General features: G+C 33.1%; 1 protein-coding gene across 2 annotated transcripts; it reads right to left on the bottom strand.

Moving 5' to 3' along the window:
* Positions 1–2909: 2909 nt before the first annotated feature.
* LOC127735479 (biorientation of chromosomes in cell division protein 1-like 1) lies at positions 2910–26533 on the bottom strand. 2 transcript variants are annotated; one of them, XM_052245650.1, is made up of 13 exons: positions 26323–26533; positions 24706–24830; positions 21769–21977; positions 19798–20658; positions 18542–18930; positions 17438–17588; positions 14824–15010; positions 13886–14121; positions 13335–13629; positions 11892–12401; positions 10935–10985; positions 7379–7429; positions 2910–5272 (listed from the first exon to the last, which is right to left on the bottom strand). In XM_052245650.1, exons 1-13 carry the CDS (start codon positions 26446–26448, stop codon positions 4363–4365), a joined length of 4101 nt encoding a protein of 1366 aa, XP_052101610.1. In that variant the 5' UTR covers positions 26449–26533; the 3' UTR covers positions 2910–4362. The 2 variants fall into 2 exon arrangements, with proteins under 2 accessions (XP_052101610.1, XP_052101611.1); XM_052245651.1 differs by lacking the exon at positions 10935–10985.

Here is a 26533-nt window from a genome sequence, read left to right as displayed (position 1 = left end):
TAAGGTGGAATATATTGACATTCTAACCAATACTCAATTCACTAAGGATGATAGACTAGTGTACAAATGACATTTGATAATTAAAGAGTTTTACCGAGTTCACATGTATCTACAGATAACGTTGCTTTTATTTTTTGTATATAAAAAAAATATTTGTGAAAACAATATGTGTACGTGCCTAAAGTGCCTAAAGTGCCTAACGGCAACTACGCCCATGACCGTCATAAGATTATATTGAGAAAAAACGGAATACATTTGATATTATAAACAAACAAAAATTACTTATATTCCCATCACACTATAGCTAGGACCACGATCCCACTACGATCTCAGAAATTATAAAATTTTGAAAGTCATAGTAAGATCGTGGTAAGGTCGTAATAAGGACATGCCAAGTCTACATGATCGTGGAGCTTTGAATATACTCAAAACATTCGTTCGTAGTGTAGTCATGGCCAAAACGTGTTAAGTAGAACAGTATGAACTCAGTCGTATAGTAAGGACGTAGTTAGATCGGGATGGGCGTAGAAGCATCGTATTGGAAACGTGGTGCAATCGGGGTAGCCAATGGAAAATATTTCGCTGCAAACTTAGGTAGGCCTATAAGATTTCACTATACGTCTTAATTACGCTTCTACAATATTGATTCGATAATTCTACGATGAGGAAGACAATAATGCGCTGCTACTTTGCCCTTGTCGTCCTCGTCCACATCACTACGATTCTACTACGTCCTAGCCACGAGAATTGTGTTATATTTCCTAATTTGCAAATTGGAAATTTCAAAATTGCATACCTTTTTGAGACCTCTGCTTTTTATTTAGCACCCCGATCTCTAAGTGTTTTTAATACCTTTAGTGGAAAGTTATCTCCAGGAAACTGATGTGTACAATGGGAAAGTCAAGATATTTATAGGGACGAAGAGCGTAGTGACAACGATGTGGAGTCGTTTTTCGATCGTAGTAGACACGTATTGAAATCGTAATGCGATCGGGAAGGTTTTGGAAGAAGCGTTCAGAGATCGTGTTAGCCGTGGTCAGGTCTTATTAAACGCAGCAAGAGTGTGACAAGATAGTAACTATAGAACGTGTTACTGTCATAGCGAAATCGTAGCAGGATCTTATCAGGATATAGCAAGATCGCAGTATCAACGTGAAAACTATGAAATAAACTAATGAATATTCAAGACAACCATTCCACGATCTCGCTGCAATCTTATCTATTTTAGTTAGTAAATCACTCAAGTATGAGGTCAACTCCTTATTCATGGTCTTGGTCTAGTGTGATGGGGCTTTACATCCGCTTCATTTGAACTTTGGTGGACGTCTATCTCATTGGCAGCCAATCCACATCCTTTTTTTCATTTTTTGACAACAAATTTTGATTCATGCTTAATAAAATGATGATTTTCCCGGATTCCCGGCTCATTATCTGGTAATTTCACGTGTCCCGCCCGACTTAATTCCCCTTTTCTACGGACAATTATATGACTTTCACGTGTCACGCTTACAAAAATCGGCCAATCCCGCGTCACGCTTAGATCCCAATGAGACCCACGATATAGTCTGGGATTTTGGTCCCATTTTACTTCAGAGACCAATTAACTTTCTGGTCTAAAAAAGCTATTGAAATTTGCATGTTTTCATTGAATTGGATGGAAAATTAAGAGTTAGGTGAAGGTTGGCGCCTGTTAAAACGTTTTACTCCACTGCATTTTTATACACCTGTCCTAAGTCAGGAGCCTGTTGTTCAGTGGTTGTCGTTTGTTGGTGTCCTTCATAAGTGTTTCTCGTTTCTCGTTTTTTATATAGACTAGACCGTTGGTTTTCCTGTTTGAATTGTTTTACACTAGACATTTTGGGGCCCTATATAGCTTGCTGTTCAGTGTGAGCCAAGGCTCCGTGTTGAACACCGTACTTTGACCAATAATTGTTAACTTTTTATACATTGTGACTTGGATGGAGAGTTGTCTCATTGGCACTCATACCAAATCCTCTTATTTATAATTATTGTCCCTTCATAAAAATAATGCTGATATGTAAATTTTAAAACAAAAATACCTATCCCAGATATAGTAATTTTGAAAGCTACATTGTGATAATGGCCATTAAATCCTAATTTGAAAATAAAACTGGAAAATGCGGCCATAAAATCCTAATTTGAAAATTAGGCTTGAAAAGGCAGCCATATTGGGGCCTTATCAAACATTATCCTTTAGTTGTTGGTTTAGTGCACCTAACGATTGGATAAAAAAACTTCATAAAGTGTGTGATAAATACAAAATCAAAAAAGTTTTAAGACATCCTATCATTAATGATATTACTGTGACATCGTAATTGCATGTGCACTGATCATGTAAACTTTAACATATAACTGACTTAGAGAGCAGTAGTTGTTGCTTAAGGATGTTCGCTACTCTGTTTCAAAATAACAAGCTTTTTAAAAGACTGTTATAAATTGATAGTATATCCATGAAGGAACTAAATAAACTGTTATCACAGAGATATGTCTTGCCTTTTTGTAATTTTGATAATGCAAATGTTGAAATTAAAATAGCAATATTTTAACATGTAAGTTATGCAAATATTCAAAGTTGATGAACCATGACTGAAGGTACATGGCTAAACAATCTCCATTGAATGAGATGTGCCAATGCTAATACAACTGCATACCAAATACCATTGACTTATTATAATTCGTTCCCTTTAAACAAACCTAAACACAAACATTGGGAGTTTTCATTTTTAGGAAACCTATCCCATTTTGCAATTTTTGCAATAATAAAAACATTGTAAAAATACAAGACTTTACACTATATAGATTTTTCCTTGCAACACTGTTGCTTTGGAACTCTTCTAGTCTCTACTTTCACAATAGGAAATCTTCAATAATAATAAATTGCCAGCAAGAATGATGACATTTGTTTAATGTTATACTTATGTATTAATATTCATATCATTCACAACAAAAATAACAAAAAGCATCAGTCCATGATTGCTGATCAAATAAGTCTCACATTATTATGAGTTCCATGACTGTTGTTATTCTCCTGAATTATAAGAAACCAAAATATTGACATCCCCACGGCATTCATCTTATTATAACCCAAGTTGATTTTGTCACAACTTGACTACCAAAACTTATTTTACATACCAGTACCTTGTGAGAGACCTCAATATCAATAGTTGTCTTTTTCACCAAACAACATATTTTCCATCAAAGATTGGTAAAATTGTGATATATTTATTTTAAAAGACATTGTCGAGAAATAACAAGAATTAAAAAACATTTTGCAGGAGATGGCTGAAAAACCAGTGAATATCCTTGATTGGCCACATATCTAACACTTGCCTTATTCTTATATATACGAAGTTGTACATAAATTTTAACGTTGCATAATTAACATATATATATATACTGGCACTGTAATCATGATTTTCACATCGTCAAAGTTTTTACAAATTATGTTTATCACAACATGAACACAAATATTTTTGCTTGACAGCTTTACATGTTACATTATAATGATGAATTCATTTTATTAGCAAAATCATATATTGGAGGTAACTATTCTTTGTATTTTCAAATACTACTTGGGGGTGTTTAACAACCTTGACTTCCTCTGAGGGTCTCACACAGTTGATAACTATTCATTCATTCAAGAATTCATGGACATTTTTTACTTATAAAAGTACACTGTTAAGTCTTGACTTTAAATCATTTAAGATTCGAATATAGGGAAAGAAGCCAGGAACTTCAATTTTTGGAAATAGCATCCCCTGTTTACCATTTGGGGTGAATAAGTCTTTTTGAAGGGATGACAAATTGTTTGTCTAATTTTCAGTCATATAACGTTATAAAGGGACATAACTCAAGAACGGTAAAAGTGACACCACCCGAATTGGAATTTGATCTCAGTTTTTGTGATAATAAGCATTGTGTATAAGTTTCATAACATTTGGTTGAGGCAAACTTAAGTTTGAGAATGGGAAAAAAAAATTCAGCAATTTTTCCATTTGTAAATGGAACTACTCTACAACGGTAAAAGTAACGCCACCACAAATTCAAACTTGATCTGTATTTTGTGGTAATAAGCATTGTGTATAACATTTGGTTGAGGCTAACTAAGGTTAGAGAACAGAAACCAATTTGGGGTTGTACTCCATACATACATACGGACATACAGACAGACAAGGGTAACACTTTCATGGCTCCTTTCCCTATAATCTTAAGAACCTGTTAAGATAGAAAATCAATGGTTGCTGGAGCTAGAATTTTAAAACTGAACTAGTCAATTGTATATTATATCAGAACACTCCTTTTCACTTAAAATAGCCCATCAAAATGTTAATATAAGATGTTCTATCGTCTGCCTCGTTTACTTGGAGGTTTTTCTGATGGCGGTGATGACCTTCCTCTTCTGGTTCCCATCTGTTGAAATGGTGACCCAAATTTGATATTTCTAAGTTTATTTGTCATTGGAACTTTTGGTGAATTTACTGCTGGTTTCTTTCTCAAATCATGTGGGGAAATAGCAGTTTGCCCTCTTGTCATTGGCCGATGAGGTGATGGTGATCTACGATGATATGGGGGTGAAGGCGATCTGCCTCTGGTGACAGGTCGATGTGGAGGTGATCCTCTATAAAATGGTGGTGATGGTGAATGACCTCCTCTTGATAAGGGGGGTGAAGGTGTCCTCCTCATTCCTGTTCTATATGGTGATGGAGATCTACCTCTAAGATATGGTCTCCCAGGAGATGGTGACCTCTGACCTCTAGGTATGTAGGGAGGTGGTGATGGCGTTAATCTACCACCAATGTAAGGTGGAGATGGTGATCTATGACCTCTGACTCTTGGCGGGGACATTGATGGTTCTCTCCCCCATGGTTCAGGAGCCATCATGTGTTCTGAAGGTGATAATGATCTTCTTAGATACTCTGGTGGAGGAGACTGAGGTCGCCTTCCTATGGCGAACTGAGATCTTCTTGGCGGAGAATCTTCTAATAATTGAGATGATGACCTTCGTCCCCTTGTTCCAGGATAATATGGAGGTGATTCTGATCTAGCATCCCACATTCCAGGAGAGACTTCTCTCAATGGAGACTGAGGAGAAGGAGATCTCCCAGGTTCTGGAAAATAATATCGTTTAGTAGGTGACCCTTGTGGTGACCATGAACCTGAGTTTGCTCCTTCAGGAAACTGCCAGGAATTCTGTCTTTGCCATGTACCTCCTCTAGTCATGGTTCCTCCTCTTCCTCTTACCTTGAATCGTCTGAAAGATATATAAAACTTACTTTATTTCGATTTCAGCATATCATAAGGAAAGTAACACTTATAATTTACACCCCCTTTATTTACATTTATAAATATATGAAAAGAACAATGTACCTCGATGAAATGTTATACAACTTTATATGAAGAACAGATGATCAGTATTTGCAGAGAAAATGCAATGAATATTTAATGTGCCCCACCCTTTCAGGAATAAAAGTATTCTATTAAATTAAAGTAGATAAATACAATGTATGACAATGTGCTCACGTAATTATTAAATTCCACTGAACAAGACTTAAACCTCTCAGCTTATACTTGTATTTTGTCAATTATGATTCTAATTCTAGCAGCAGGGTTTTCAAATTTGAATGTTTGCTTTTTACAGGTTGAACTTTCAGACCAAAACACAGATTGCAAATCAGATTTTGTTCTACAATTTCACTCTACGTTATGGTGCATTGATATGCAACAAGATTTAGGAAAAAACACATTTGTTTAAGCCTGATAATGCCTGTTTTTCTGTGAAAGGATAGCCATCTTTTTTGCCAATGGCAGCAAATAAGTACTGTTGTTAAATAAAATAAATGGAGAATGTGTCCATGGGACACAGATGATGCGCCCGCTTGCATTTAACGTTATAAAGGGACATAACCCAAGAACTGTAAAAGTGACGCTACCCAAATTTGTACTTGATCTGAATTTTTGTGGTAATAAGTATTGTGTATAAGTTTCATAACATTTGGTTGAGGCAAACTGATGTTAGAGAACGGAAACGAAAAATTCAGCAATTTTTCCATTTGTAAAGGGGCATAACTCTAGAACGGTAAAAGTAACGCCACCACAAATTCAAACTTGACCTGTGTTTTGTGTTAATAAGCATTGTGTATAAGTTTCATAACATTTGGTTCAGGCAAACTAAAGTTAGAAAATGGAAACCAATTTTGGGACGGACGGACGTACAGACAGACAAGGGTAAAACTTAATGCCCCCTCCGCAACGGCAGGGGCATAAAAAAAGGTTTTTTCATAAATATTGTAAAAATAAACTGAAAAGTAGTTAATCATTCGTTTTTATTTTGTTCAATTTTTTAACATCTTGACATAATAAAATTAATTGATGTGATGATAAATCATCACAATCACATATTTCATCATATTCTATTACCATCTTATAAAACATTTAAATTTGGAAAAGGAAAATTGCAAGAATGGATAAACAAGAGTTTTATTGCGAAAGAAATGATACTTTTCCACAGAATCACTTGAAGGTTATCTGTCTATTTAAACTTATGTAATTTCATTTAATAAATACAATAGCTATTGTTCTCTGTAGAGTTTATTCAATGGGACCTATAAATTTCTTCTCATTGATTAATTTACCTGAACAAAAAATTTAACTTTCAATGATGAAAATACCTGTACCAATACTAAATAAGGACACACAAAACTGCATGTGATGTTGTATTTTTTCAATATCAACAATACATTTTCAATTTGTTCAATATAAACACTGATACAAATATTAAAAGTTGATTTCTGACAAAATTTTCAATATTGTACCCATTGAATTTTTTTCATTTTTTTTCTGTGTGTTTGACAAATAAAAACTGGAAAATGATGTTTAAATTAAGGCCTTCTTAAATGTATTCTATAACTGAACAACCACAAAAAAAATGCAAATTCAATTGGAACAATGCTAAAAAATTTGTCAGAAATAAACTTTTCATAATTTAACCATTGTTTATATTGAACAGATTGAAAACATATTGTTGATATTGAATAAATACAACATCACATGCAGTTATGTGAGTTTATACATCTATTTGAATCAACTAAGAAGATATTTTTTTTGGTGAGGTTAATTAATAAATGAATGATACATTTCTCTTAGAAGAAATTTAAAGGTCCCACCGTCCTAGTGAATAAACTACACAGTGAACAATAGCTATTGTATTTATTCAATGGGACAAGTGAACTGACAAAAGTTTAAATACCTTGACCAAGTGGAGATGACTCTGTGGAAAACTTTCATTTGGTTCGCAATACAATAAAAATATAAGATCAACATGGTCAAATCTTATTATTGATATAAATAAATTACTTGCCTGTCATATTTGGTCATTTTTGTAGGCTTGGCTATGCTGGGAACATCCATGCTGCAATAAAAAGAAACCTTATAATCATAACTACTATAAACAACAATATTAATATTTCACTTTTGACACAAAACAATCATCTGCTTCTGATAAAAAGCTGAAAAACTCCTACAAATGCATCCCAAGATACATTACCGTAGGTCATGTAGTAAAATACAACTGGAAATCATTTAGAAAAATGTAACGTTGAGTGTATATGCATGTACATCAATCAAAGGATATGCAATCAAAATGGAAAGTAGCAGTTGGAAGCAACTGCCTACACTTGAGCAGTTTTTTACCAAAGATATTTTGATATTCTCAGTATGTTAAATAACTATGGTGATCTCTATGACTTTTTGTTGAATGTAAATTTCTTTCCTTAATATGTCCACTGACAAATTACACTAAAGGTCAATTGGATAATAATTTCCAACAGTCGACCATGGGAGTGGTCATTGAGTAGTCAAAGCTTCTAAATGGTACCCTGTGGCCACCCTTATAATGAGTTGACAAGCCATTTCTTTTCTCATATAAAAATTGAACTAACAATACCTTGGAAATCAAGAAAATCAATTTTCAATTTGAAGGGGCAGGTGCAAGTTGCCTATGGTGGACAAAATGTGAAAAAGACATTGGCTAACAGAGTGAACTTTGTAGTTTCAATGAATATATAGCTGTATTATTACATTTTGTACCTAGGCCAATTTTAAGAATTTACCAATAATATCAAAATCATCAAACCAGTAAAGGCTTTGATGCCTTGAGAACAATAATGGAAAAACCCAAGATGGCAGGCACCCATGGGAACTCTTTTGTCAAAGGCATAATATCAGTTTTCAATATCTTTTTTTTTTTCTTTTTACCCAGATGCATGTTGCTGAATAAGCTGTCTTTTTTAGCATAGGTTATGTCTACCCAGATGCATGTTGCTGAATAAGCTGTCTTTGTTTGCAAAGGTTATGTCATCTATTTCTAATAAATTCACAGTTTTTGTTTTTGAAATTCCCTTTTAAATCAGTCTATGATCCCATTTTGCTACTGTAAAATTAGATATATATTTCACAGAATTAGAGACAAGACTCCAACAGCATTAATAAAATGCTCCACAGGACGCAGCTTGATACAAACGCAGAGTTCAAAACCTGAACAGTTGGGGCAAGTATGGACATAACATTCAAGCTGGATACAGCTCTAAATTTGAATTGCAATTAAATACTTGACATACTAGTAGTGTAGGTTTCTGACACCAAATGAATGTGGTCTAAGAACTTAAAATTTGTGAAATTAGACATTTACCTATTACGGTCCAATATCCAAAATCTAAATACATGGTTAGATTCAAGGAACCTTAGAATCCTGGATTCTGTTTGATGAAATCAAACAAAGTTTAATTTTGGACCCTTTGGACCTCAATTTGGATCAATTTCATAACATGGCCCAAATTCCAAAATCTAAATACACAGTTAGACATGTTAGATTCAGCATATCAAAGAACCCCATGTAATTCAATTTTTGTTGAAATCAAACTAAGTTTAATTTTTACTCTCTTTGGACCTTAATGTGGACCAATTTGAAAATGGGACCCACAATTAAAAATCTAAATACATGGTTAGTTTCGGCATATCATAAAACCCCAAGAATTCAATTTTTGATAAAATCAAACAAAGTATAATTTTGGACCCTTTGTACCTCAATGTGGACCAATTTAAAAAAAAGGGTCCAAAATCCAAAATCTAAGTTCATGGTTAGACTCAGCATATTAAAGAACCCCAAGAATTCAAGACTTTGAATTAAACCCTATTGAAATTGGTCAAGAAATAAGCAATTTATACAAAGTATTAGAAAAGTATTGTTTTTCGCCCCTTTTTCTTAAATGGTTAGGGCCATAACCCCCAAAATCAATCCCAATCTTCTTGTTTTGGTATGGAACCTTGAGGTACAATTTCATTGAGATTCATAGATTTATACTCAAGTTATTGTCCAGACACCAGAAAATCCTTGTTTTTCTATCCCTTTTTGGCCCTTAATTCCTAAACAGTTTGGGCCATAACCACCAAAATCATTCCCAACCTTCCTTTTGAGGTATGGAACCTAGTGGTACAAATTCATAGAGATCCATACACTTATATACAAGTTATTGTCCAGAAACCAAAAAAAAGGCTTGACTTCGGCTCTAGTTCCTTAACAGTTAGGACAATAACCCCCAAAATCAATCCTTATCTTCCTTTTGTGGGGTGGAACCTTGTGGTACAATTTCATAGAGATCCATACACTTATTCACAAGTGTCTGGAGACCAAATGTCTTGGGACAACGACAACATTGAGGATGAGAATGCCATACCATTATACGACTGCAGAAATTTTGTGGTTGTATAAAAAGAATAAAAGCATAAACTGCTCAATGTATCATTTGAGATTTATTGGAAATGATAAATTCAGTTTTAACAGTACATACTGCCTTTGAAAATATATATATTTTTGAGACTAAACATTAAAGAATTTTCAGTGTGAATATTTGTGTTATGCTTTTAAAAATATATAGCCTTAAGCATTGGCATTCAACAGCTTTCAGTTTAAATATTTACAAACACAAAACCAGGTTCAACCCACCATTTTTTCTTAAAATGTCCTGTACCAAGTCAGGAATATGGCAGTTGTTATTTAATATTTCGTTTCTATGAAAGTTGCATTGTTGTTTGTTTTTGGTTGCACTTCTGTGTTCTGTTATTTCGTTGTTTTCCTCTTATAGTTGATGTGTTTCCCTCGGTTTTAGTTTGTAACCCGGATTTGTTTTCTCTCAATAGATTTATGACTTTTGAACAGCGGTATACTACTGTTGCCTTTATTTATATATCCATGGCCAACACAGCAAGGGGAGGGGATTTTGAATATAATAGTTTGTACATCCAACTGTTTAAACGTCTTTTAGAAATATTAATGGAAGAAAATTAACGAACATGTCAAAAATACACGCAGATGCAGCATTTAATTTAAAAAGTTTTCTCTACAAAATTGACACTAAGTAAAGGCAAATGCTCACACAGGTCCTTGGGCCATATGACCTATAAAGGAAATGTTTGAATAATTTTTTTTGGTCTGATGGCACCAATTCTAGATACAGACAATGTCATCTTGTTGAGTTGTTCAGTGCAGGAATAGCCATTTTTATTTTACTTACATTTTTAAATAAGTAATGTTGCTAAATATAAAAAATGAACCAAACAAATAAGCAAACTATAACAAAAAATAAAAATACAAGATTGTCGTATTAAATTCATTCAGTTAAATTGAAAAGTTTAAAACTGGCAATTTCTAATTTCACCAATCAGTTTCTTTTTTTTGTCAATTTTTTTTTAACATGATAAGACAATAAATCTTTACAATTATACATATTTCATCATATTTCATTATCATTTAACAAAACATTTAACTATGCAAAAGGAAAACTATGTTTGCATAAACAGGATTATTGTATTAAAACAACATGGTCTATTCTTATTATCAATATAAATAAATTACATGCCTTTCATATTTGGTCATTTTTGGAGCCTTGGGTATGCTGGCAATTTCCATACTACAATAAAAAATCTTATGAGCAAAAATGCTACCAGCAAACATACAGATGTCACCTTTGACACATAATTATCTGATAAAAAGCTGACAAACTCCCTCGGCTGCATCCCATGTTATATTACTATAGGTGGTGTGATGAAATAGAACTGTAAATCTTGATGTAAAACACAATTCTTATTGTGAATGCAGATATGTACATTATTCAAAGAACATTCCAAGAAAATAAAAAGAAAGAAATGCAGCACTTAAAAGCAACTGCTGAAAAATTACTAAAACTTTATATATTATTTATTTTTAACAATTTTCCTTTAAATTCAAAACATTATGGTACTTGGCTTGAACAGAAACTGATAAATTGTAAACATGTTGTGCTCTAATTGAAGTATGCTTTGGCAGATTTCTTTCTAACTTTTTGTGACCATTAGGCATAGCAGTGTGATCATTTTTCCTTTTAAAGTTTTTGTCTATCTATAATTTTTTCGAAATAATAGGGAAAACAATTTAAAAATGGTAAAATTTGTCATTTAAGGGCGATAACTCCTATAAGAAGTCGTCTGACAGTTTTGACATTAATGAACAATAGTAAGAGCTCAACATTTTGAACAGTTTTGCTCCCCCACCAAAAGTTTCTCTAATATAGAGGTTTTCAAAATAGCAAGCATTTTATCACTATGTTCTATTTTTAGCCATGTCGGCCATCTTAGTTGGCAGCTGTAGTCATTGGACACATTTTTTAAACAAGATACCCCAATGATGATTGTGGTCACGTTTGATTTAATTTGGCCCAATGGTTTCAGTGGAGAAGATTTTTGTAAAAGTTAAAGGATGACAGACGACGAACGCCAAGTGATGAGAAAAGCTTTTGGCTAGGTGAGCTAAAAAACAATAACCAATTTACAATATATACCTTGAAGCAGCTCTTTTCTCAGCTTCACCAAAGCTCACTCTGTATAGATTTTTTTCTATCATCCTCTCAGCTTCTCCAAAATCAATCATTTCAATTGGCATCTTTCCCTTCCTGCGTTTCCTTCTACCAAACTCATCAACAGAGGACCCTGATGACCTTGACCTTGATCTAGATTTAGATTTTTCTGAGCTTGATGATGAACTTGACCCTGACCTTGAGTATGATGAACCTCTGCTATGTACTGACGTCAAAGAGGATGACGATATTGGACTAGGTTGGCAGTCTGATTCCACTGACCTGGATCTTGACCTACTTGAATGTCTAGATGATCTTGAAGTGTCTGATTTTCTACTGGTCTGTCTTTTTCTTCTAGATGGTTGCTGGCTTTCATCTTTTTCAAATGCAGCCCCTGGTGAAGAATTTCTTCGCCTACTTCCTCTGATATTTGGTCGTGGCTTGTATAGATCTGATGTGTCATAACGTTGAGATTTCTTAGGTTCTCTTTCTGTCCTTTAAACAAAAGCAAATTGTTTGTGTCAATTTTAAAAAACAATAATAAAATTTATCATCTCTATATTCAACATTTTTGCGAGATGTGACTTACTACGCAATTGTTCAAATTTTATTGCAGCATCCTATATGCTGTATGGAAATATATCAGTGTTTTGATTTTTTTATTTCATGTGTAGCCTTGTGCAAAGCCTTCTCATGTACATCTATTCTTTTTATTTCATGTGTAGCTTTGAGCAAAACCTTCTCATGTACATCTATTCTTTTTTATTTCATGTGTAGCTTTGAGCAAAACCTTCTCATGTACATCTATTCTTTTTTATTTCATGTGTAGCTTTGTTCAACTCCTTCTCATATACATCTAGTCTTTTTTATTTCATGTGTAGCTTTGTGCAACTCATTCTCATGTACATCTATTCTTCTTTATTTCACGTGTAGCTTTGTTCAACTCATTCTCATATACATCTATTCTTTTTTATTTCATGTGTAGCTTTGTGCAACTCAATCTCTTGTACATCTATTCTTTTTTATTTCATGTGTAGCTTTGTTCAATTCCTTCTCATATACATTTATTCTTTTTTATTTCATGTGTTGCTTTCTTCAACTCATTCTCATGTACATCTATTCTTTTTTATTTCATGTGTAGCTTTGTGCAACTCCTTCTCATGTACATCTATTCTATCAGCTTCAAAAAGTCAGATATACCAATAGTAATATATTCATAAAAATGTTTATTTTTTTATTTCTTTGAAAAAGTTTTCAGCAGTTTTTTAATTTAATTCTTTTTTGATGTAGAAAATACAGAAAGGTATTTTGTCAGTTTTATCAGTATAAAAGGTGTTTTGTTTAATATCAGTAAAATCCTGATCCTTAAAAAAATACAACAGACAAGTAAAAAAAACAAAAATTCAAATAAGTGTTGCTTAAGTTTACCATTGGCTTTGATACTGGTATCTGGATGAATTTTGATCAGCATACTTTTCACTGGTTTGCCTTTTTCTCTTTGTCCCTTTAGGAACTTCAGTAAAGGACTCGTCAGATACATCACTAAGTGGACTAGTGGCTCTAAGTGCACTCTCAGAACTGTCAATACTTTTTCCTTGTGTACTGGATGCAGAATTATCCTCTATGTGTGCACTTGATGAATCTTCATCTATTGTTACAACTTCGGTAAAGGGTTCATCTTGAGTTGGTGTAGGAGGTGTAGATGGCATGTCTTCCATGAAAACTGAAACACAAATAAACCAAAATCATGTAAGAGAAGTAACTTCTGTGAATTCATTTATTTTTCGTGGGTACCAATTTTCATGGATTGACCCTTTGGGTCAAGTGAGCTAAAAAGGACCTAGAAACTAATTAAAACTGACAAAAATAACTAACTATCGTAATAGAATTTTGAGTTGATCATTTACACCCACACACCATAAACCATCATGCACCTTCAGTATCAAATCTAAAATTAATTTTGATTTTGACATCCTCACCTTCAACTTTTAATTGCCTTCCATCCTCTAGAATAACCTCTCCTTCCATTGTTTCACAGACTTCCTGTGTGTGGTATTCTGGATGATTTTGTGACTCATCCACTATATATTCAATGTGATCTGTGACAATTGTTTCTTCAATAGTTGGCTCTTCAATGACAACCTCAGAATAGCTTTGACTGGAAAATGGTTGCTTTTTCTCGTTGAAAATTGATGTAAATTCATCTGAGGTGTACCTGCATGTTTATATTAAAGCATAAATGTTAAACTTTACAAATATAAAACATCGTAGGATCACGGTCTCTATTGAATTGTTACTACTGATAGGATTTTAAAAAAATTTTAAATGCCCAAAAAAATTGTGACAAGTCTTCAACAGGTATTAACAAAAACCGTTTTCTCTAATCAAGCAATTAAATGGTTTTGGTTTTGACAAGTGAGAAAATTTTGATAAACCACATATTTTAAATATTGAATAAAGGTTTTTGGTTGTGATTTTGGATGCTTGTTCTAATCAAAATTGAAAAACAAATTTTACTTCTTCACCCAAATATCAATTTTTGCTCTATCATGTTGACAAATGAATCCTTTTATTTTCAAATACCAGTGGTTGAAAAGATAATTCTTTCTTTTTTAACAAAAGTCAAGGATTGACATGATGAAATGCTTATACAAATATTTTGTTGTAAAAATTAAATTTTTTGGTCTGTATAACAATGTTTGAAAATCTGGTAATAAGAAGATAATGTTTAGATACCTGCTGAAAATGTAAAGATCCATTGGACTTTTTGATCACTCTTTCTAAATTGTCCATCAGAAAATCAATAAGGGAAGAATCAATGATCAAATGACTTGCACTATTTTTAATACAACATATATTCTTTAAAAAATAAATGTGTATTCAGAGGAAAATAAAAAATATTTCTATTTTTGTTTACCTTCTATTTCTTGTCCTCTGCCTCCGTAACGCTGCTTTCTTCTCCATAACTTTCTGTTTAGTAAGTTCCATTTTAAGCTCAGCTTTTGTTTTTCTTTTTTTCTTTTCAGGAGAACTTGGAACTTTCTCGGGACTTGATTCCTCCAGACTGTCTGTCCTTTCTATCCTCTCACTAGAATCTGTTTGACCTGTAGTAGATATGCTCAATGAAATCAACTTTCTTAAATTTGCATTCATGTTATTCTCAGCAGTCATGATCAGTTCATTTTGTTTGAAGAGGTTTAAACATTGCATATTTCTAGAATTTAATTGTAGTCAGTTTCATTAGTGCATAAAACTGTAAACCCAGTGGTCAACCAGTGACAAAATGTGAGTAACTAACAAATTCTAATCAATTTTTCTGGTGGAGGGAACTGCAAAGCCTGCAGCAAACTATTGAGGTACAGTGAGTAACTGACAAATTCTGAATAATTTCATCAGTGGAGGAAACTGTAAAGTCAGAGGTAAACCAGTGACATTAAGGTGGCTGTGGCGTCTTAAATAAAATTGATAGAATTTTTTGATAATTTGTCAAAATGAAGTTTTTATCATGCTTTTTTCCAAAATATAATAAAAAGTATGGGTCACCAAACTTTTTTTCACGCTAGAGGTTGTGCAAAATTGTCAGATTTTGAATAGATTATGCATGGAAAATCAAATTTTGTGTGATAAAAAGAAAACTACTTGATAAAACTTTAAGATAAAATGTGAGAAGATAGCTCTTATAAAATGGTTTCAGATAAGAAAAAGAAAAAATGGGCTCACCGAACTTGTTTTCTTGCTACATAGGTAAATTCACAACACTTTCTATTATAAAAATTACTTTATCTGAGTTATCTCCCCTTATTTGGCAAAGTTTAAAAAAATCTAATCAAACACAAATGAGGTGTTTTTGAGAAATTACAGTCGTAATTATGATAAAACACACAATTTTCTATATTTACATCAAAAGTCTTTTACATAAATTACATACTACTCTCAAAATTTGCACATTTCATGAAATATCTAGACCAACATTATCTGCTACTTCGAAATCCAAGATGGAGGAAGACACCCGAGCCACCATAAGTGAGTAACTGACAATTCTAATCAGTTTCATTGGTGGAGGAAACTGTAAAGCCTGCAGTAAAACTATAGACACACAGTGAGAAACTGGCAAACTCGGAATAATATCATTGGATAGAAGTAAACTATTGCAAACAGCAAGTCTATGTAACTGACCAACAGGTCAATGTCATTCTGAGGAAAACCAGTGATTAACTGTGAGTAACTGACAAACTCTTATCAGGTTCATTGAAAAATATAGGAAAATATTAAGCAGTAGATTAAGCAGTGACTTACAGTGAGTAGATGATAACTTATGGTTAGTTTCATTGGTGAAGATACCCATAGAGTACAAGGAAAACCTGTGACTTACCATGAGTAACTGTTAACTGATGGTCAGTTTCATTGGTGAAGATACCCACAAAGCACAAAGCAACCTTGTGACTTACAGTGAGTAACTGATAACTTATGGTTAGTTTCATTGGTGAAGATACCCATAGAGCACAAGGAAAACCTGTGACATACAGTAACTGTTAACTGATGGTCAGTTTCATTGGTGAAGATACCCACAAAGCACAAAGTGACCTTGTGACTTACAGTGAGTAACTGATAACTTATGGTCAGTTTCATTGGTGAAGATACCCATAGAGCACAAGGCTAACCTTTGACTTACAGTGAGTAACTGAAAACGTATGGTCAATTTCATTGGTGGAGATACCCATAGAGAACAAGGAAAACCTGTGACTTACAGTGAATAACTGACAACTTATGGTCAGTTTAGTTGGTGAAGATACCAATAGAGCACAAGGTAAACCATGACATTCACTAAGTACCTTTTACCAGAAAAAGAACTCAACTTGAAAATTAATCAAATGGAAAACATTTTCCGATGCCAATTACAAATGTATTATAGATGTGTGTGATGCCAATTACAAATGTATTATAGATGTGTGTGATGCCAATTACAAATGTATTATAGATGTGTGTGATGCCAATTACAAATGTATTATAGATGTGTGTGATAAGACTGATACTTAAGTAAAGTGGTAGTACTATTATATAAGACTTAACAAACATGATTTGATATGAAATCATTATCAATAATGTAAGTTTATCATGTTTATTCTGTATGTGCTTGTCCCAAGTCAGGTGCCTGTAATTCAGCGGTTGTTGTTTGTTGGTTCATTTCATATTTGTTTTTCATTTATTGTTTTGTATATAAATCAGACCATTAGTTTTCTCAATTGAATTGTTTTACATTTGTTATTTCGGGGCCTTTTATATCTTGCTATCAGGTATGGGTTTTGCTCATTGCTGAAGGTCATACGGTGACCTATAGTTGCTTACTTTTTAAGTCATTTGGTCTCTGATGGAGTGTTGCCTCATTAGCAACCATATCACAGCTTCTTTATATCACCAGGTTCACCAACATGCTTTTCCATGAATAGTCACATGAATATAGGTCAATTTGAGAGCTACTGCTCCATTGATTCTCTACATAATAACATTGACAATTTGATAATCTGATATACCTTTATCTGTGCTTTCATCAGCTTTTTGTTCTTTACTTTTCTTCCTCTCTTCTCTAATTCTGGCCTTTTCCTCTTCCCTTTCCCTTCTCTTGGCTTCAAGTTCAGCTCTCCTTTGTGCTCTTTTCAAGTACCGTTCCTCTTTTTCTTTAGCCTGGAGCAAATAACAAGACAATTATTTAATACCATAAATATCCTCATACAACACATTAATTTTACAAAATGCTTTTATCTTCTAAAAAATTTAACAGTTCATGTATGTTTTTTCTTTTTGGTTTTAAATTTTCAATGAATAATCAAATATCAACTCAATTCAATTTAATTTAAAAATAAAAAAATAAAAAATAATAAAAAAAAAAATTGAATATCAACTGTTGAAGAATATTTTTTTCAGTCCAGAATGAGCAAACCAAAAACAGAAAAAAAAGTTATGAATATACATGATATATTGATATTTGTATAAAAAAAACCCAAAGGTTGGTATCTATCTTGTTTCACTTTCCAGTGACACACTAAAAACCAGTCACCATTTTTTATATGTATTTTTCAGTCTATGTTCTAGTACCAATAATGCATTGTTTACTTCTCCAAAGTTAATGCAAACTTTACCAGGTATTGCTTTTCATTTTGCTTTGTGATTTTTCTATTGCTGATAATTTTTACTAATTTGTTTATCTGTTGTTGGTGTAATATAAGTTTTCAGATCTTTACTATTAAACATATTTACAACTTTTCAAAGATAATATTTGATTTTGAGCTTATTGTATGGTGCAAGTTTCTGCATATTTTCAAAGCTCTTATGGTAATGTTGCAATAAATTAATACATTTAATACAGGTCATTTAGTTAAATATCACTCTTGGTGATGAGTTTTTAATAGTGAATGCTGGTGAATCGCTCTGAGATATATCTCTGTATATTCAATAATAGTGCATGACAGGGTAGTATGTATTATCACCAAGAATATCCTGTTTCACTGTTATTTACTTGACATCAACCAAGGGTTATTTTAACAGAATCATTCTGTGATAACTGCATATTGTTGGGTTGCTTTCTCATTAATATTCCCTCTGTGTCATTTATCATTATATGAACAGTATATACTAACTATTCTTGATTTCCTTGCTTCTCTAGTTTCTTCATCTTCACTATCACTATAGTTGTACTGGAGTGATATTAACTTCTTCTGTTTAGAAGGGGAGACAACTTCCTCAACACCAGTTGCCACATCAGCAGTAGGTGGCAGTGGTATAGATAGTTCAGGAGATTCCTGTTCAATAACTGTACTGGTAACTGGATAAACCTCTGCATCTGTGGTAGTAGTGGGAGGTACCTCTTTATCTGTACTGGTACTTGGTTTCAACTCTACATCTGGAACCTCTATGTCTGTGCTAGTATTTGGTAGAATCTCTGTGCTTTCTAAATCTTCAAAATCGTCTTCACTTATTTCAGGTGTTTTATCTCCGACTACAGATAATGGACTTGCCTGTGGTCTCTCTGAAATAATGAAAAGAAAATTGATGTATACTGTTTACAGTGTCAGAATCTACAGTATATATAGGGTGGTAAATCCTAGAGCACAAACAATCACCTTGTATCCCTTACCATCATTAAAAAAGTATTTTTTAACTGAATCGACTCATGTGTATTGTGATATTTTCTGCAAACATATTTATTTTCCCTCCGTTTACCTACATGTAACCTATTTGAAATTTTGGTCTACAGTGTATATTCTAGATCTGTCGTACAGAAAGGAGCTTGTACGCTGAATCATTTAGAGGACAATGCATTTGTGAATGTCATCATCTCGTTATACAAACCAATGTTAATTAGACATTACATGTCCCAAGAGGAAATACATAGCTGTTTACTAGAGTATGTACAAGATGAAGTAGTTAAAATTGATAATAGTTTAAAAGATTTGAATGAGACTTTAAATTCTATTTGTTAAACAGTATTTACTTATATCACTGAAAACAAACTTGCTAATTCTTAGTTTTGATATTTTATTTGTTTTCAATTTAATCTATATGGCACAATAAGGAAAGTACTCCATCACTGAGGCCTGTATTCAGTTATTTTCATGGGTATCAATTTTTGTGGATTGAGGAAAACTTGCATTTTCTTGCTGCATACATTTGTACAAGCCTATAGAAAATTTATAATTCATTGAACATTTAAATTTTTGGTTCACCTGTACCCATGAAATCCAGAAAAATTGGTATCTAATGTATAATAATGAACCCATGGTACCTATGTTAGTACTTAAACTAGTGTTTCGAACTTGCTGTCTGATCGATGTGAAACACACATTATTTTTATTTATATGTAAAAAGAACAATGTACATTTTGTATAATATTTACCTATATATTCATCATCTTCTGATGCCGATTTATCAGAATCAAACATATCATTATCACTCCCACTTCCCAATTCGTCAAACTCAAACGATGATAAATCACTGGTGTGTACAGAACTGATCGTGATATCAGATTTCTGGTCTGCGTCAACAACCTCATCCCAGGCAAATTTATAAGGCCTTTTCGTATCTTGGCTTTCTTCATCATCGTCTTCAATGTCCATTTCATAGCTCTGATTGCTGTCCTCATTTTCAATAACAATACCCATTTTACTTTTCACTTTGCCTGCTGCCCTGGCAATAGGTGGAAGTGGAATATCATATGTTTCACCCTTTTCTTCCTGTTTACCTCCACTAAACAAAGCTTTTGTTACTTTGTCTTTACTTTCCTCTTTTGGTATAACAACAGGTATATCCTCAGTCCCTGGGGGTGGTGGTGTTGGGGGTAGTGGTGGTTGGGATGATTTTGGAGGAGTGGGCGTGTCAACAGCTGTTGTCTGAGTTGTTGATGTTGGAGTACTAGGTACTGGAGGAATTGGGGAAACAGCAAACTGACTCGATGTTACAGTCGTGGTGGTGGCTGTTGAAGACATAGGTGGTGGAAATGGAATTCCTGGCATTCCTGGAATTGGCTGTGGAAACATGAAATTATTCCAATACGGAAACATCTGAGGTGGCATTCCAAAGGGTGGAAATCCACCAAATGGGGGAACCATAGGATAATTTGGCATCATGCCACCAAAGGCAACTTGTGGAGGCATCTGTTGAGTCCAGATAGCTTGTGAATATGGTGAAGAGAAGGTTGGAGCTGCTGCTGATGATTGCTCTCCTTGAAAACTACTGGGAGTACTTGTCTGATTTTGTTCTGAAAATACAATTTGAAACACAAAATTATTTATGTAAACAAAAGAAATGTTTAAACATGAAAGTAGTAAATAGTTCAGTTTTGTTCTTGAATTCAAGTTCACTAAAAGCTTCCAAATGTAGACAAAAGATTATTTGTTAAAATAACGAAAAAAAACCGGAAGACTTTGATATGTTCATCTTCTCGAGCCAAGGGTTACCATCCAGTCTCTTTCTCTCCACCCTTGGCAGATTAAGCCAGCATTTGTGATAACAATGTTGCGCCATCTACCGGTAGATAAAAGTCATGCCCATTCTTTCTACATCACTCCAATGGCAGCACTTGAACTCTCTTTAGTGTGGAGGTGTAAAAATGGTTGCGTCTAGTACTGGAACCGAAAATATACGTTGACATTCCAACATTTGCGCAAGAAACATACCTAAGAACTTCTATTAGTTGATTAAGAACTTTAAAATTGTCACTAAATGTCATCGTATTTTTGGTGGTAAAGACATGTTGCACAATCAGCATGTGGCAATTGGTTATTTACATTTTCTACATTTACACGTGATCATCTTAAAGGCGCTTTTTGATAGGATGCAACCAGTTACAACTGCGACCAATGGAAATCATTACCTTGTGGGTCCGAAATTCTATCTTAATCTGCCAAGGGTGGAGAGGAAGGGACTGGATCGTAACCCTTGGCTAGCGAAGATGTGATATGTTATACAGTTAAATAAAAAAAAAAGTGAATGAAGCACTCAAACATAAAATCAATTATAAATTCCATACTTTCATTTGGACTCACAATGTATTGTCAGACAGTAATTTCTTGTACAGTAAAAAAGTTTATAAAAGATGTGGTGGTTGTTCAAGTTTTACATGGCACCAAATGAATTTGGTTATTTTTACAATTGTTTTCCAAAAATAAATTCAAGAGAAGCTAATTTAAAGTATCCTACAAAATCGTCTAAATGTGTCAAAGAATTCAACAAATTCTACTGTGATTAAATGATAAATTCTCTTTTAAATTGCCTTTTCTACATGTATGCAATTTTTGTTTTTGGTCTATTTTCATCATTTTTTCTCCCCATTTCCCATCTATTTCCCCAAAGTATGACAATTTTTTACCAGCTTGAGACAAATTTATGCTCATTAAACTCTGCAAATTTTCTTTCTGTTGCTGTTTCTGGGCTTCTTGTTGGGCTTTTCTTTCTTTAGAATCAATGCCCAGATGACTACAAACAACTTCATCAATCTTTGGTTTAATCAGCTGAAGTATTTTAGGATTTATGACTTGTTCTATCACTCTTTCTACACCATTAGCCAACATCCCAGATCTATAAAGTGAAAATTTTCTTATACAGTAGATTCTTTTATTTTCATGCATACCAAGTTGCATTTTTTCATTGAGTTAAAGTTGGATTTTATGTGGAAACTTGAATTTGAGGTTAAACGTTAACAATTCAGCATACAAACCTATAGAAACAGATTTGCTGTACACATATTATTTGTGGTTAACCATTACCCATGAAATCAATGAAAATGTGTCCCTCACCATTTATAATGAACATAAAGTCAATGCTTTTCTTTACATAGAGAAAATGACCTATTTGTTTCCTTGCTACATTGTATATGCTCTGTGAATTTTTAGTAGTACACAACTAAAACACAAATCCTGAATCAATTTTTCTCAATCAAGACTTATTAACTTGTGACCACAAAAATACAAGTTTAAGGAACACCTAATGTGATTTTGGAACCAGGGACTGGGCTTGCAATTTTTTATTTCATCTGGCGAAAAAATACGGCTGCTGGCGATATTTCTGGCGCCAACATTTTCCCATGTCAAAATTTTCAATTCATGACTGTTAAGGTACCAAGAGTGCACACGCTGAAATGTCTCGCCTTCCTTAGTAACCATTGATTTTATGTTGATAGTCCTAAATATAAAGCTTTACTACAACTATCACATACATGTAAACTTAACATGATCCAAGAAAATGAGGTCAAGGTGAGATAAACCAAACTGGAAAATACATGTACACCTTAGAATCGTTCCATTATCCAAATATGCTTTATATATAGTTGACCTATTGCACATCTAAGAAACAAACTTAACCAGAAAAACTTAACATTGATCAATCAACCATGAAAATGAGGTCAAGGTCAGATGAACCCTGCCAGACAGACATGTACATCATAAAATATTTTCATACATCAAATATCATGAATATAGTTGACCTATTGCATACAGTATTAGAAAAACAGACCAAAACACAAAAACTAAACTTTAACCACTAAACCATGAAAATATGGTCAAGGTCAGATGACACCTGCCAGTTGGACATGTACACCTTACAATCATTCCATACACCAAATATAGTAGTCCTATTGCTCATAATATCTGATATATGGACTTGACCACGAAAACTTAACCTTGTTCACTGATGGGGCATCCATGAAATGAGGTCGAGGCCAAGTGAAAACTGTCTGATGGGCATGAGGACCTTGCAAGGTACGCACATACCAAATATAGTTATCCTATTACTCATAATAAGAAAGAAATTAAGAATACTAAAAATCTTAACTTTTTTTCAAGTAGTCACTGAACCATGAAAATGAGGTCATGACAATGGACATATGACAGACGGAAACTTCATAACATAAGGCATCTATATATAAAGTATGAAGGATCCAGGTCTCCTACCTCCTGAAATATTAAGCTTTTAAGAAGTTTGTTAATGCCGCATGATCACTATCCCTATGTCAAGTTTTCTGTGACAGAAGTCGCAGGCTCGACAATAAAAATGACTCAAATTTGTGAAAGTAAAAAAAAATATATTGTACTAAAATTTACATGGCGACAAGTTTATGACTTTGTTTACGACAAGCTAATAAACGTTCACATAAGGTGTCATGATTTGTTCTTACTGGTAATCCGCTTGTCGGATGGGTCATTAATGATGATCGAAATTAATACATACAAATAGCATTGGCCAGTCAGCATTTGTCCATTTAATTTGTCATTTTGATATACGACCACACAATTTGCAAAGTTTACTGTAGTTTCATGTTGAAAAGTTGACAGAAAGACGAAACCTGAAATGAACCTATCAAAAAACATCGTTTTACTTGAATTCCATTAAAAATGTTTAATTCAGATGTATTTTGTCTTTGGTTGCCCTCACTTATGAGGAACTCACCATACTATATATTTGAATCAATAAAAAAAAAGTCATATCCTTTTGAAAAGTAGCCATAATTTCCATGTTTGCTTGATTTATATGACATTTTGTCTTAATTTCAAGTTTAAAATTTTTTTTTAATTTTGCTATAACTCTAAATCTTAGATAATGTTCAGCTTAGAGAATATTTGCTATTCTTCATAGGACCTTTTTGTTTTATGCTTTTATAACATTTCATAATTCTAATTTACTTTTGTCTTTCTGGTGACATATAATTGCTTACATCCACATAATTTGAACTCATGTGGATAATTGTCCAATTGGCAATCATATATCATGTATATGTACTACATCTCCTTATTTTTTTCATATATATATGTACCTAATGAAAGTTTTAACAGAAACATGATTACAATATTACCAAGAATGCATTAAATTCTAAAATAATGAATTTATTATTTAATCCTGCACATACTCTTTCAGAAATTTCCCAGGAAAACAACCACAATTACCAGCCTTTAACATAATCACCACTAAAGGTGATTTTTTAACTTAATCCTTTTAAACCTAACATCCATCAATCAATATTCCTTTTTTAAATGGTGAAAATTAATTCCTCAAACTACAGTGGTAAAAGAATCACAAAATTGCATAATAAAAATATAAACTATGCTAGCACTGTTCACAATATCACTTCTTAGATGTCAGAAAGGCTGCTTGACCAGTAAGAAAATATAATAAATCTTCTTCCTTATTCCAGTTAAAATGTTCATGTAGCCATTGCATGAATGGGAGACAACTCAAATCTCACTTTGAGCCTCATTTTACTCAGTGAATCTAAGGGAAAATTCTTATTGGAAAGAACATTGGAAAATCTTACGCAGTAATTTGCTTTCTTAAGTTGTCTCTGAGCTGGTTTTTGTTGAGACTTGGACTCCATTGCTGTCTTGATAGAAATCGTGATACGTATCCTTCTACTCTTTGCCTCAAATTCTGATAGGCTGGCTGTAAAAAAAAAGATATGTTGTAATCATAAATCCATAATGAATATTATAATTATTTAAAATTTGTCAAGTTTCCATGGAACCTGTGTCTCCACCTTGATTGCAGCTGTCAATGTAAAAGTGTAATGTTGCCTGTTAAAAGTGAGTTCATTTTTCAGTATAATACAGAATACAGAAATTAGCTTCTATTCAAGTTTTATAACTATCTGTGAAGGTTAACAAATCTATCATGTCAAAAAAATGTAATCCCAGACCATCTGTAAATATTGACTGCAAAAAAACTAAGTCAATCTATCAGTTAAATACTGAAAAATAAAAAAAATTAATATTACTATATATATTTTTTAATAGGGCAAACAGATTAAATGGGAAAACAAACCCAGAGCAAACAGACCTGATACCATACTTCTGCAACCTAGGGACATTTTTCATTTTTTTTTTAGGAGGCTCAGCTTTGTTTTTTTTTACTACCGTGTATTGTCAAGCTTGGTGCCTCATTATTGTTTTATAATCACTGAATGTGAACCTAGGAGTAGGATGTTGTAGCAATGATCTTATATGGATAAAACGACAGGGTAGATAACTAAAGTATATACTATTTTTAATGAAAAAGAAGGCAAGTAGTGTATTATTTCTTGACAATGAAATCCCACACTCACTTGATTAAACCAAAAGAATAGGAACAATGCTTTATCGATTGATGGCCTTCGCATGTTTTTAAGTGTTTCTGTACAACTACAACAGTCAGAGATATAACTCTATAGGGTTATCAGAGAAAAAATTTTCCATGTGTTATTACAGATACTTTCATGAGTTGTCTACTCTTTATTCCTTAAATTTTCTTAATCTGTAGTAACATATGTTTGTTATTTGTTAAATAAATCATAAATATTTTAATTTTTAGTGGGCACTTGGTAATTCTTGAAACTTTGCGCAGAAACTACATTGTAAATACATAGCCTTGATTTCTAATTTTCCAATTAAATTAATACATTTTTCATCAATCATTACCGACCTTGGGAGGGCTGAAAAGCCAGTCAAGGTCGTTAAACACTTCCATCATCATCAACCATGGTAAATCAATGAGACAAGGCTTTTTAGGGATAAACTTAGCTGTAATAACAAGGGTTAGTTATTAAAGGCATGCAACTTAATATATGAGACACTTGGGAATTACTGGGAAGATTGTGCAGAACCTCATTACATGCTCTGATCATTATTTCTTACAATAGATTAAAATACATTGTGATAAAGCATGATGTATGTCTGAGCAAAGGCTTTGAAGTGATGTAGAGAAGCTGTAATAAGACAATAATAATATCAATAGAACATGTATACATTTTAACAAAACAAATGATGTATATTGGCCCTTTGAAACATGTAACATACATATGTTATCACAGTTCTTTGATTTTTTAGTCCACAATAACAAATGTATGTTATTTTTCTCTAATAACCCTAGTATAGAGTTAAATCCTTGACTGTACAAGTACCTTTGTGTCAACATCAGCTAAACATTCTTTCCTAAACTGATCAAACAGTCCTTCCGATTTTAAAGCGTCTATGATATCTTTTACCCTCCTTTCTTCCTCGGCATCTGTACTTGTACTTGAGCTCATTATCAGCGACAAGAATGTTCAAACAGATGAATGAGAGCCATTTCATTTTGTATTTCCATTTTTCATTTTTTGGCCGGATGACGCC

Source organism: Mytilus californianus, unplaced genomic scaffold, assembly GCF_021869535.1.
Source record: "Mytilus californianus isolate M0D057914Y unplaced genomic scaffold, xbMytCali1.0.p SCAF_3, whole genome shotgun sequence".
Lineage (NCBI taxonomy): Eukaryota > Metazoa > Mollusca > Bivalvia > Mytilida > Mytilidae > Mytilus > Mytilus californianus.
This window is presented reverse-complemented; position numbering and strand designations above follow the sequence as displayed.

Excerpts from the sequence above, each read along its gene's own strand:
- LOC127735479 (XM_052245650.1), bottom strand. The coding sequence starts at position 26,448 with ATGAGCTCAAGTACAAGTACAGATGCCGAGGAAGAAAGGAGGGTAAAA. Across the intron at positions 21,978-24,705 it reads TTAAGAAAGCAAATTACTGC|ATCTGGGATGTTGGCTAATG; the intron begins GTAAGATTTTCC and ends TTCACTTTATAG. Across the intron at positions 5,273-7,378 it reads AAAATGACCAAATATGACAG|ACGATTCAAGGTAAGAGGAA; the intron begins GCAAGTAATTTA and ends TATATCTTTCAG.